A 12,485-nucleotide genomic window follows, 5' to 3' on the forward strand; every position below is an offset into this window, starting at 1 on the left:
AGCCCCCCTTTGGGGACTTCCCAGCCAAGAAAAAGAACCAGTGGGAGCTACTTCAAATCATGAACAGTAATAAACCTCAGCTGGACGTGACAAGGGCCACCAACAAGCAGATGAGGGAAGAGGTCCAAGAGGAGCCTGCCAAGAGGAGGAAGATGAGCCAGAAAGGCAAGAGAAAAGGGGGCCAGCCAGGACCTTCCTGCAAGAGAAAGGGCAGCCTGCCTGCTGAGTCAGAGAGAGAAAAGGAAAGGAGGCCTGGGAGGCAAGAAGCATTCCAGGCCGCGTGAGTCAGGGGGCAAGAAGACAGGAGTGCCCCCCCAAGGTGGGAAGAGGAGGAAGTAGTGTTCTCCCCTCTGGACCTGTTCTGAAAAGCTAGGACTAGTACTAGAGGTTAAGTTGTGCATGCTGCAGGCTGGCTCAGGAGGTGGCTGCTGTCCTCAAGTGAGATTGACATTGAAGTGACACGTTTGCCTCCCCAAGAGAGTCAGTGCTGGACTACGAACTAATGGAGACGCTGACTGGAAGTTAGTGTATTTTGGAACATGTGAGAATTATAGAAATGATATGGTCAGAACCAGGAGTAAGTTAAGGCCTGCCTTTTTTATCTTGACTTTGGATACGGAGTAAGAGTTGATCAGATTTCTGAGTTATAGTAGATTGGTTTTAACATTTTTGCATTATTTTTGTAACAAAGCTTATATATTTATCAAAGCAAAGGAGGATGGGGGAAAATTACGTCCACCTGTGATTTACAAGTATTGTAAAGGTATGCTTTAACCTGATGTTGCTTTTAACTTTTACTGTTGGTAGGGGTTGTATGTGAAGTCACTAACCTGGGTACCAGTACGGAGTGTGCTTGAGAAAAACAAAGTAGTTACAATGGTTATAAAAAGACCCCTCCCTGGGCGGTGGTAGCCCATGCCTTTAATCCCAGCACTGGGAGGCAGAGGCAGTCTGATATGTGAGTTCGAGGCCAGCCTGGTCTACAGAGTGAGTTCCAGGACAGCCAGGGCTACACAGAGAAACCCTTTCTCAGAAAAAAAAACAAAAATAAATAAATAAATAAATAAATAAATAAATAAATAATAAAAGACCCCTTGTATCAGAAAAACTTTGCCACTAACTATTAATATTAAAAGTATAGTGCTTTTTGATGTTGGTTCAGGTTGTGCATTTGGCCAGTGAATTGCTTTAAGTGATATATTGGAACCACACTAAGTAATGGTAATTAACCTTGTAATGGTAATTAACTCCAGAAAATGGTTGTCATTTTGTTTGTAACTGATGGCTTTTGTTTAATTGGCTTGAGTTTACCAAGTGCTGGTCCTGGAATTCAGTATGGAGCCAAGGCTGAGGTTAGAGAGGAGCAGCCACACCCAGCAGAAGATTTCATGTTTATTTCTGTCCTGGATGTTTTTCCTCGTTTCATTGTTTTATTTTTAGTCTTAATAAACTTATCTTTGCAAAATTAAATTATATATATATATATATATATATATATATATATATATATATATATATGCAAAGAGTAAGACTATACAATGAAATTCATACTTTCATTGATTGAAATCACCCTGCTATTCCTGCTGTTCTCATAAAACCACAACCACATAATGAAATTCATTTCTATACTAGGATTGACTATTATTCCAAATCCTTTTCATTTTACCTAATAAATCCCCTGCTGTTTCTCTGCAGAATTGCCACCTTTGATCATTGTCATAGTGATACTACCTGGCTGAAGGAAGTAGCCCAGGACAACACAAATAATTTGGAAAGGACTTACATGATGTTTTCACTCTTACACCTGAGAGGTTAGGTCACATTGTACCATAGATTCAGAAGGCAGAAGCCATAGATGACAGTGCCAAACACAGTCCTTCCTGAACTACTGGACACATTTAAATGGAGGTTTCACTGGATCTCAGTGAACTCTTGAGTTCTCACTGGAACTCAGAAAGGTAGATATTGGAGAAGTGATGGCTAATGGAACTACAGAGCAGCAATCCAATGTCCCTGTTGACCTTTGCTCAAGATGCCTACTATGTCTGGTTGTAATGGAGAAAGGGAGAAAGTGGGGTTTTATCTTCTGAAGAAGAGACATAAATTTTACAATTGGATATTCCCTTGGACCTGAACTCCTTCCTATATTGCCATGAACAAGGGAGTTTACATTGCAAAAATGAGATTGTGGAAACACATGTCTGAATATATTGAAACAAGTGTCTCCTCTCAAGGCATGTGCACAATAATTAGATATAATCCAACTTGCATACAATTAAAGGTGCAGGAGAACCATTGTTGCATTTGGGAACCAGGACACCCTGGGGAACTGGACTGTGGTACATGTATGGTGCCTAAGTGTAGATTTATCATGGAGAAGAATCTCCCTCAAGCAAGGACCCTAGACCTTTAGGTACTAACAAAGATGAGCTGCTCATGCCAAGGCCCTAACCAACTCTCCCGTCCAAAGTACTTGCCTTGTAATGAAGCAGAGAGAAATCTCTAGCTTTGAAGGGAAAGTTGCCAAGGTGTATCCCCTGAGTCAAAAGAGAGACTCCAGGAAAGGGCACCTCAGAAACTGGTCAATGCGGGGCAAGCTGGTCAGCAGGTAGGCCATGGCAGTTTCCAGTGACATCATCAGTAGTCACTTCCCTGGACAATCTCTTGTATCCAGGAGAACCCGAGAATCTTCTGTGATGTCACCAGTGTTGTGGTGACACCAACTGCCTGTGGGGTATTCCTTCAGAGCCTCTGGGTTCACAAGCAGTCATGTTGTCCATGCTGCTCAGGCTGTTTCGTCGGGACAGTACAATACAACCAGAGACCAGACCTAGGCAGAAGGCATTCTGTAAAGCAGGAAGAAGGAGATGGCACTGGGGAAGACACAGTGAGTCCTGGGCAGTGCATGGGGAAGCTTCCTGGAGTAGGGGACCTTGAGCAGGTCCTTACTGGAGAAGGGCTTAGCATCTGGAGCCTCAACATTTCTCAATGGCAGACCCAGAGTCCAGAATTTCTGATGATTACTTTCGCAGAGATCCAGGAATTGACAAGCCTTCAGTTGCTTTCTGAGAGATATGAATTTCCTGCTGAGTGGCAAAGGATGCCAGGAGAAAGTTCTCTGAGAATAACAAAGCCTTGCTCTCAGGATAGAGTGCTGAAGCATTTCATCCTCAATAGATTCCTGTAGGTTACATGAATATGTGATGCCAAGAACAGAGAGGGATAATCCCCTTGTCAAGTATCAAGGTCTCAGAGACTTTGGTCTGGAACACACATGATGTGGGCTGAATTACAGTCTGGGATAAGTGTAGTAGTGTGTGGTATCTTATCATGCATTTAAGAAGCAAGGATAGGTGTTGGCTTGTGGGAGATGTTTCATGCTGGTGTTTATGGTCATTTTTTTTTTTTTTTGTGCTAAGCAGTACAGACTACATCTTCAGATATAAACTGACAATGCCCTCAATTTCTTCTTGACTGGGAAAGCTTAAGCACTTCAGGGTTAGTGGGACTGCAGTAGGGACTGAGCCGTATGTTTAGTGATGGTGGTTGGGAGCAGGGACATAGGTGTGGAGTCCAGCTTGAAGATAGCTTTCCTGCTCTTTCAGGAATTCACTGTGTCTCTAGAATTCCCTCTTCCTCAGGCTTCTCTGTGGGAGTAAGTATGGTTTCTCCTTTTCCTCTCGTATTTTCCCTACAAGTTTCCTTGTGTTTCTCTACCTGAAGGGTCTGTTGGGAAAGAGTCCTCCCAAGCCTACACCATCAGTGAGCAGGAGCAGAGAGTGAAGAGGTTGGAGAAGCTCAAAAGGGACCTCGAAAGAATGAGTAATGAGAGAGACGAACTCCGGGGAATCCTGGCACATTATAATGTCAAGGATTTGAACAACAGGTAATCATTATGCCCAGTTCTCAGTTGACTATCTTGGGCCCACTCTGTTTACCCTAGATTTCCACATATCACAGGAGGCTACAACTCCAGGCTGTCCTCATGTCAAAATGTATTTTGCTATTGGATATTCAACACAGAACATGAAGTTCAGACAGGAGTGAGATGGGGTCACAAGCTCTTTGATTCCTCCAAAAGAAAACTATAGCCTGTGGCATGAATCATTCAGGAAATAGCAGTATTAGTGTGTGAGCTCTTATCATGCATTTTAAGATGCCTGGACTGGTATTGCTTTGTGGGAGATGCTAGCTGCTGTGTGTTTATGGTGAATCGTTTTTGTAATTTTCTGGAGCTGCTTTGGGTTCGTTTCGTCCTGTTAACAACTGGGAGGACCTGGTTCTATATGCTGCCCCTCAGTGTGAGTGTATTTCTCACAAGTCATCACTGCTTTTCTCAAATTCTGTTCAGTTTACACTGAGATAATGTCACATCACTGTATGTACTTGACATTGTGATAGTGTATTTGTGTATGTGTGTGTGTATGTGTGTGTACGTATGTCTGTGTGTGTGTATTCCACTTAAGATCCAGGGAGTCTGTGTAGTGTGATGGGGCTGGAGACTTTACCTGACTGACTTTTTAGGTAATGATAGTGATGAGGCCATGGAGGGTCACTTGTAGCATCACAGCACATGATCTCTGTGTGCACCTCTGATGGGCATTAGAAAATCCGGATATAGGCAGTAAAACCTTTTCCCTGTAAATACTGAAGTGTGGAATTTATGTAGTGATAGAACCAAGGATTGAGAAAACCTTGTCTACAAGGTGAAAAAGTGTCATCACAGGATTAATTTGGACTCAGGACTGTGGCATAGGCTCCTGGAAAGTTCTTGGAGACTTAATCTATTCCTTCAAGACCCCTCATGGAGCCAAAGCAGGTCAGCTCCCATTTTTTAGTTCCCTAGCTCTACTGTGCCCAGATCAAGTGTAACAAGTTTAATAAGCACCAAGAGGACCCAGTACAAAGGCATTAGGTTGTGGTATATATGGGCTGAGGTAGTTCACGATTCAACTTGAATTGATGTAATCCTTGAATCCTTAGTTCAGGGATTATTTGCTCCTTGGGCCACACCCTTCCACAGGTTCAACTTTGAGACGATCATGCTGGAGATGCAACATGTACCAGGTGACTCGCGATCTCAAAAACATTCCGAAGCAGATCAGTGAGGCCTTGTATAAGTGCCAGGAGTTGACTAAAAATAATCAACTTTACAGGTGAGTGACTAACACTGTTGTTTCCCCAGCACTAGGCACAGAATGTGTCTGCCCATCATTGTCTTTAAAACAAAGTGAGGACTCTGGTTCTATACTGTTTGCCTCTCAACAGGAAGCTTCCTCCCTCAAAGAAAGGCTCTAGGATTGTGATCTTTTAAAATCATTTTGATCAAGTGTGATGAGTCTGTGAGCCCCTCCAATCATTTTCCTTCCCAAGTCAGTATCCTCTAAATAGAAAAGGTGTGCACCTTGATGGAGACATCAATCAACCTTGAGTCTCTGGGGCACTGAAAACACATTTACAGATCTGGTTTGCATGAGACACATAGAATGATGTGTACCTGTTGGGTCTTCTCTCTTCTCCTAGAGAACCTTTGCCCTGTCTCTACCTAGAGGTGGTTCTCTAATACCAAAGCCATATATGCAATCATGGGTCCCATGTCCTCTTCTGGGAGATACATGAGTCCCTGTTGGTGTCAGGGATTTCAGAAGTACCTTCAGTCTTTTGGAATGTTGCTTTCTTCTGGATTTCACCTTCCTATATGTGAGGTCCCATGGCTACTCTGGTCTGTAGTCTGGGGCTGTCTGGGGATCAGGGCCCATGATGAGAAGAAATGGTACTTGGAGAAGTGGGAGGAAGATGGATGGTGCCTGGGAATAATCACCATTTCTTCTTTGTGGTTCAGCATCAGGAACTGTCACCTCCTGACAGAATCTCTTCATATGAAGAGTGAAGTAAAAATGCTCTGGAATGAAAACAGGCAGCTGCTTAAGGAGCAGATTATACTGGAAGTGTGTTCTAAGGAAACAAGGAGGCTATGTGTGGAGGCCAGCATGAAGATCTATGACAAATTTTCCAAGCATATCCAACAGGTAAGATGCATGGAGGATGCTTAGGAGCAGGTTGCCCTCATGTCTAACCATAAACAATGTCAAGCCCAGATAACCATCCTCCACCTTGTCCAGGCACTCTCCTAATTCTTATCCAGTTGTTCTGTGATCATTTACAAGACTTTCTGTGGAGTTAGGCTCTCTCAAAAACTGGATGATTGGCAAGCACACACTCCTGATCAACTACAAGCAGAAGTTCATTAAGACAGATGGGGTGAACACACATTACACACCTACATGCCATTGTACTAGAGGGGTTTTATGTGGCTCCCTCCTTTGCAGTAGCACAGAACATTGAGTGATGAAGTCAGGGCCTGTAGCTAGTTTGCTTTGGACCCATGGCTCCAGCTGCATATGTAGGGGATGATGGCCTTTTCAGACATAGGTGGGAGAGAAGGTCCTTGGTCCCATGAAGGCTAGATGCCCCAGTGTGGGAGAATTCAAGTGCATGTAGGTGTATGGCTGGCTCAGTGGTGGTACATCCTCATTGAAGTAGGAGGAGGGGGATGGGATAGGGGGTATCTGGGTGGGGAAGATGAAGAAAGGGGATAACATCTGAAATGTAATAAAATATCTAACAAAAATTATTTAAGAAAAAAAGGTGGGGGTAGAGGTCTTGTGTCTTTTCTCTTCCTCAACCCTGCATTGCATGACGGTCTCCTAACTCCTAACTCCTAAGTCTAGACCTTGGTTCATACTGACAGAGCCTGACAGATAGCTCATCCATCAGTCCTGGTTTCTGTCATTGTTGCTAGAGTTCTTTCCTGTAGCTTGTATTCAGCAGCTGACTGGATGAACAGCGATGTTTGAAAGACTTCTCTCAGGCTGAGGGTTGGGGTGAGAGATGTGAGGCTTCAAGAAAAAGATTTCTCAAACTCTCTCAACCTAGTCTGCAGAAGTTACTAATTTTTTTTAGTCCACACGGGATGGATTACAGAGTCCTGGGTCTCACATGAAACATCAGATATTCACAGTATACATTCAGTGGTTCTTCCTGCATTTTGGTCTCCTTACTGTTTCCTGCTAACTTATGATTTCTGGTATGTGTGTGGGGGTAGGGGGGAGTCATATGCATGTCTGTGACAATATGTATATAGATGTGCCTGTTGAGAGGCCAGTTAATTACATGTGGTTTTGATCAGTCTGTTTTGGTTAAGCTGTCTGACCAGCATCTTTGAATCTTCTGTCACCTCCCAGGCAGAGCTCCTCGAATTGCTTTGTCTCAAGTAACTGCTACAAGGTTACATAACTCACAGAGAGGAAGAACATGTTTATATGTTTCATTGTTTTGAGTTTTCTTGTTGCTGTTGTAAGAAAACAATTTCTTAACTTAGAAGAAGCTAATGCTGTCTGCTCCACGTGTCAGATACACAATTGGCCCACTGTGCTTTCTTATGATCTTTCTTGTCATTCAGTTGAAATCAGCAGGGAAAGGAGGAGAGCGTTTGTTTGCCAGGATGGGTCTTACCCAAAACACCTAGGCTCCACATAACCCACTGTTGAGTTATTCAACCCTTTATCAAACAAACAGAACCCATGTTGCCAACACTTAAAAGTCAATAATTTCACATTTAGCCCAGCCCACCCTTCTGAAATCTTACCATATGACTTCAGTTTCTACTTCCCAGTCCTTCCTTCATTCATTACAATTTCCTAGCCTGGGGTTTGGAGGCCCACCCATGTGAGGAACAACCACAAAGCAGACATGTAACTCCTGTAACCACAGCAGGATATGGGGCACAAAGGGGTGCTCAGCAACAGCTGGCTGCACACATGAGACAAAAGGTGGCCCCAAGGTGGTCCTTTTCAAAGGAAACTTATGGACCTGAACACCAGCCTCTTGTTCTAAGATGGGAGTGTGGGGCTCACCACAGTGTCAGTGTCAGTTCACTTTGCATCAAGGAAACATGAAACAGAGCAGCAGCTCATCATGCTGCTACACCTAGCTCATTAGAACAAGAGACAAATAGTGGTTTAAAGTCAGATTGTCAATCATTGGTAGTGGGAAATATATTTATCACTATTGAAACTGGTTATAGAGGGAAATCTATTTCCCATATTGAAATCATTTATAAGAAAAAAAAGCACTTTAGTACATGGAGGTGAGTAGGAGGCTGCTGTGTCAAATCCATGGGCCTGAGAGTCAACAAAGCTGCTTAAGGGTCTGTGTCCACCTCTCTGCTCTTGGTGGATAGTGACTGCCTGCTGGAAGGTCAGGTGGCTCATTGCATCTTCTCAGCATCCTAGTTTGTTTTCCTCATTACCTCCTGCCTACCATTTTTTCCAACTTTGCCTAAGCTTGACTCAGTTATCTTTGGCCTTGGAGTTTGTCCTGGGTATAACTCTGTGAAACACTGAGTTGCTTGGTGTTGCATCTGCAGCAAGAAGAAGGCCCATACCTATGATGAGGTGCTAGAACAGGGCTGCCTCAGACAGCCCCTTAGGCTCCTGGTAGTCCAGAGCACTCACCCTGTGTTCTGTCTGTAGCACTCTGTAAAGGCTGTCATTCAAAAGTGATTTGGTTTGAGTTAAAATCATCCTCAAGGAGGGCTGGAAGAAAAGAGGAACTTCAGACATGGCTGATGATATAAAATGGGGCAGCCCTGTGAGAAGCCATGTTCAACTCTTCAGAAACTGTACAGTTTCTGTACTCCCCATTGACACAGCCACTCCAGAACAAGAAGTAGGTGTCCACAGAGAAATTAGGGCAAATCATGGCTGTAGTGGTACTCCACAGAGCTGCCCTGAAGTAGAAACTATCCAGATGTTCTTCAGTCAAGGAGTGAACAAGTATACTGTAGTACAGCCCTTCCATGAACTATTGCCTAGGGTGATCATACATACCACCTTTTGGTCTTGAAGTAGTCAGATGTATTTTCCACAAAATATCCCTGACAGAATCTCCTTAACTGAAAAAAGGTCTCACTTTGCATCCTGGTTACAGAGATTTCCTAGTTGTCTAGGCTCATAGCTCTGGTTACAAAGCCACACAGGCTGTGGAAAATGGAGGGCCTATTGGAAGATGCTGCTAACTTTAGAGTCCCTGAGAAACAGGGAGCTAGAGGCAGGAACTAGCTTGTCCACCCTGATCCCATGTGCCTTTGCTGGGAACCAAGCCTACTGTGCACAGCCTTGGGAACTTCCTAAGCAGGCTTTCATACCAGGGCAAAACTCCATATTTCTATCCTTTGTTTATTAGGGAAAAGCATTTATTTTATTGAGCTGTCTATAGGCTATGACTACCATGTTCATGTCCCATTCAAGGTTTTTTTTTTTCTTTTTTTCTTTCTTTTTTTTAAATTAATCAGATTATGTTTGTGAGTACACTGTCTCTCTCATCAGACACACCAGAAGAGGGCATCTGATTTTACTAAGATGGTTTGTAGGCTACCTTGCGGTTTTGGGGAATTGAACTGAGGACTTGCAGAAGACAAATCAGTGCTCCTAACCGCTGAGATATGTCTCCAGGATTTTTCAATTCAAGTGTTTATTTCTTATGGCTTTATAGTGTCCTTGATGATCTCTTATATTAACATGAACAGGGAAAGTCAAAATGTTCCTGCAACTGTATGTATGAACATGTGCTTGTGTGTTCAGGAATGTGTGTGTCTGTCTTTGGGTGTGATTGTGTGTGTGTCTATGTATGTGTTAGTGTGTGTGTGTGTGTGTGTGTGTGTGTGTGTCCATTGCTGGGCTCAAACAATGCAGGATCATTTTGCTCTCTCTGAGATATGAGGTACTAGGATGGGATAGCAGGAGCCAAGAAGACTTCCTATACCTGTATAACTGTATTTTTGGGTCTCAGGCCTTCCACATGATTCTCTCCCTCAGTCACCTAGGAGCAGCTCAGAATATTGTTCTGATCTAGTTTAAAAGAACTCCTGTCCATGATCATTCTTGTGATCCACAGAGTTTGTGTCGATTGTGGACTCTTTCTTCCCTTCTGAGCTCTCTGGTATGACCTGAGCCTGTTGTCCCTTAAGTCACCCCACAAATAATACCACAGGAACTATAAATATAGCAGGGGTATCCTTTTTCCTTCATGAATATTTGTTTTAAAGTTCAAGGCTTTCCCTTGGGAAGATTTGCATGCAGCACACTCTTGCTGATTATAGTATGTCTTCAGTGAGCATGGATTTCCTGTGAGATGGTTTCTCTGGGGATTCACAGATGGAGGGGTTCACAAGTAGAACCAGGCAGGTTCCTGCACTCCAGATATAATAAGAGCCTTCACTTCAATGGTGGCTAGGTTCCCTAGAAGGCCTCTGTATAGTGTTTGATTCAGACATTGCTACACAGTTATTTTTCAGTATAATATATATGGACCATTGGAGAAATGTGGTGTTTTATTTTAACTCCAGCACAGTGTGTAGTTCACTGTTCACTTTCAACCCATTTTTTAAATCTGAGAAAAATCCCAGGCCCAGGTGCTCTGTGGCTCTTCTCCTTTGGGGATACTGGGAATGACCTTAGCTGAAAGATCATACTGGATTGTATTGCTCAATAAAGCTGGTGGTTCCTGGATAGCTGACATCGCAAGTCCTCAACAGGCCTTTGTCTCTTCCTCCCCTAGGTCTGAAATAATCCTCCTGAAGCTCAAACAGGCAGACCAGGTCAAGATTTCCCTGAGACGCAACTCTTCACAAGGAGAACACATGTTGAAGAGATTATTACCATCGTAGGCAGTCTTTGGACAATATGTCCAAGGCCAGTAACAGGCTGTAGGTCTGTGCTGTAAAATCTGCAGCTAAAGAATGGTTTTTAGTTTAATTATAATGTTTTTTTTATTTGGTTAGAATTTTGATTGCTTTGAGTATATGGTTTCTTTGTTTTGTTTTGAAGTTTTGTTGTTTTTTTATTTTTTGTTATGTTATTAATTTGTTGTTTTACTAATTTCATATACTATATATATATTGACTCCCCCATTTTAAGTTGGTATTGAATAAATTTAATGTATTTTCATGATCCATTTGTTATGTTTAGGTTCTGCTTCTGTAACAACACTCATTTGCCTAGAAGTCACTAGGAAGACTATGGTCTAAACATAGGCAGAAACATGGAGGCAGAAACTGAAATAGAACCCGTGGAGAAACATTGCTCACTGGCTTACTCCTTATGGAACCTACTTTCTTATAATATTCAGAACCAGGCCTTCAGTTGGCAACACCCACAGTGGGCTGGACCCACTCCTAACAATAATTAATCAGGAAATTGTCCAATAAAGTTGCATATAGGCCACCTTTACGGAGGCATTTTCTCAGTTGAGGGTCTCTCTTTTTCCAATTGATTTTAGCTAATGTCAAGTTGATCATAAACTAGCCAGCATATTTAACAATGATAACTATACCCTGAGAAAGAAATCAAGGAAATAATTGGATTCACAACAGCCTACAAAAGCAAATGATATTTTGGAGTAAACCTAACCAAGTACATAAAAGACATCTAAAGTATAAAACACTGAAGAAATTGAAGATGACACTAGAGGGTAGAAAGATGTCACAGAACCACAGATTGGTAAGATTAATATTCTGAAAATGACCAAGCCTAATTGTCGCAGTGCATGTAGATCCGTGCCCTCACATTTGCCCACCATAGGAGATCATATAGCTAAATAGCCAGGGTAAACTTCCCTTTACCTTATAAGGTCATGTCTAGCATCACCTGGAATTCCTCCTTGTACTAATGAGGCATCTTCAGCACACTGGCCCCAGCCAATGATATACACTTAACCTGAAAGCTTTTACTCACCCTCCAAAGGTTTAAATAGCCATTGATCTCCCCTTAAATGCGCTGTCTCACTGAAGCTGCCCCCCTAGAGTCTGTTTTAACACTCTCAATGCAGCCTGACATCTCTTTTGTTCTTGCCATCTACCTTGCTTCTCATCTCTAGATCCACTAATTATGATCAGTTGTAGGCTGATCAGGACACTATGGGTAGGTAGTCAGAAACTGAATAGCAGATGTTGTCTTTGGTTGCCTCCCAGGATCTGAAGGTAAGTCCCCATTGCTGAAGATACTACAGATTTTAACATAAGACTTAAAGAATTCAAGCAAGTTCTGACCCAGAGCTTCCACTCTGAGTAGTTTTCACACAACCACTGGATGAAATGCAAGCTGTAAAGACAGGAAAGCAGTCAATACTTCTACCTACAAAGCCAGTGAACCACAACATGGCAAGTTCTCTTCAAAGTTGTAAAAGTGGTACTTCTATCTTGGTGGTAACCAACAACTGTGTAATTGAACTCAAGGAGTGCTCAACAGGAGGGAAATGACAACTGGCAACCTAGCCAACTGTTTGTGAGTAGTCAGGACATGGGTCTTGGGGAACATGCTACTGCCGCTTTCCTAAACCAGCACAAATCCAAACTATATTCTGAGTACTTATCCTTCTATCCAGGGATAAGTAAGGCTCTCACCCTTTATTAAAGAAGCTTCTTA

The 12,485-nt window shown here is 42.7% G+C and overlaps 1 protein-coding gene across 1 annotated transcript in view; it reads left to right on the top strand.

Annotated features, from left to right (window-relative positions):
- Positions 1 to 2,769: 2,769 nt before the first annotated feature.
- LOC117702781 (disks large homolog 5-like) overlaps positions 2,770 to 12,485 on the top strand; it is a 75,638-nt gene continuing 65,922 nt past the window's right edge. Inside the window, 2 exon segments of the mRNA XM_076928204.1 lie at positions 2,770 to 2,887; positions 3,724 to 3,886. Coding sequence (XP_076784319.1) covers positions 2,770 to 2,887; positions 3,724 to 3,886 — 281 coding nt within the window.

The sequence above is a fragment of the Arvicanthis niloticus genome, chromosome 2 (genome assembly GCF_011762505.2).
Source record: "Arvicanthis niloticus isolate mArvNil1 chromosome 2, mArvNil1.pat.X, whole genome shotgun sequence".
Lineage (NCBI taxonomy): Eukaryota > Metazoa > Chordata > Mammalia > Rodentia > Muridae > Arvicanthis > Arvicanthis niloticus.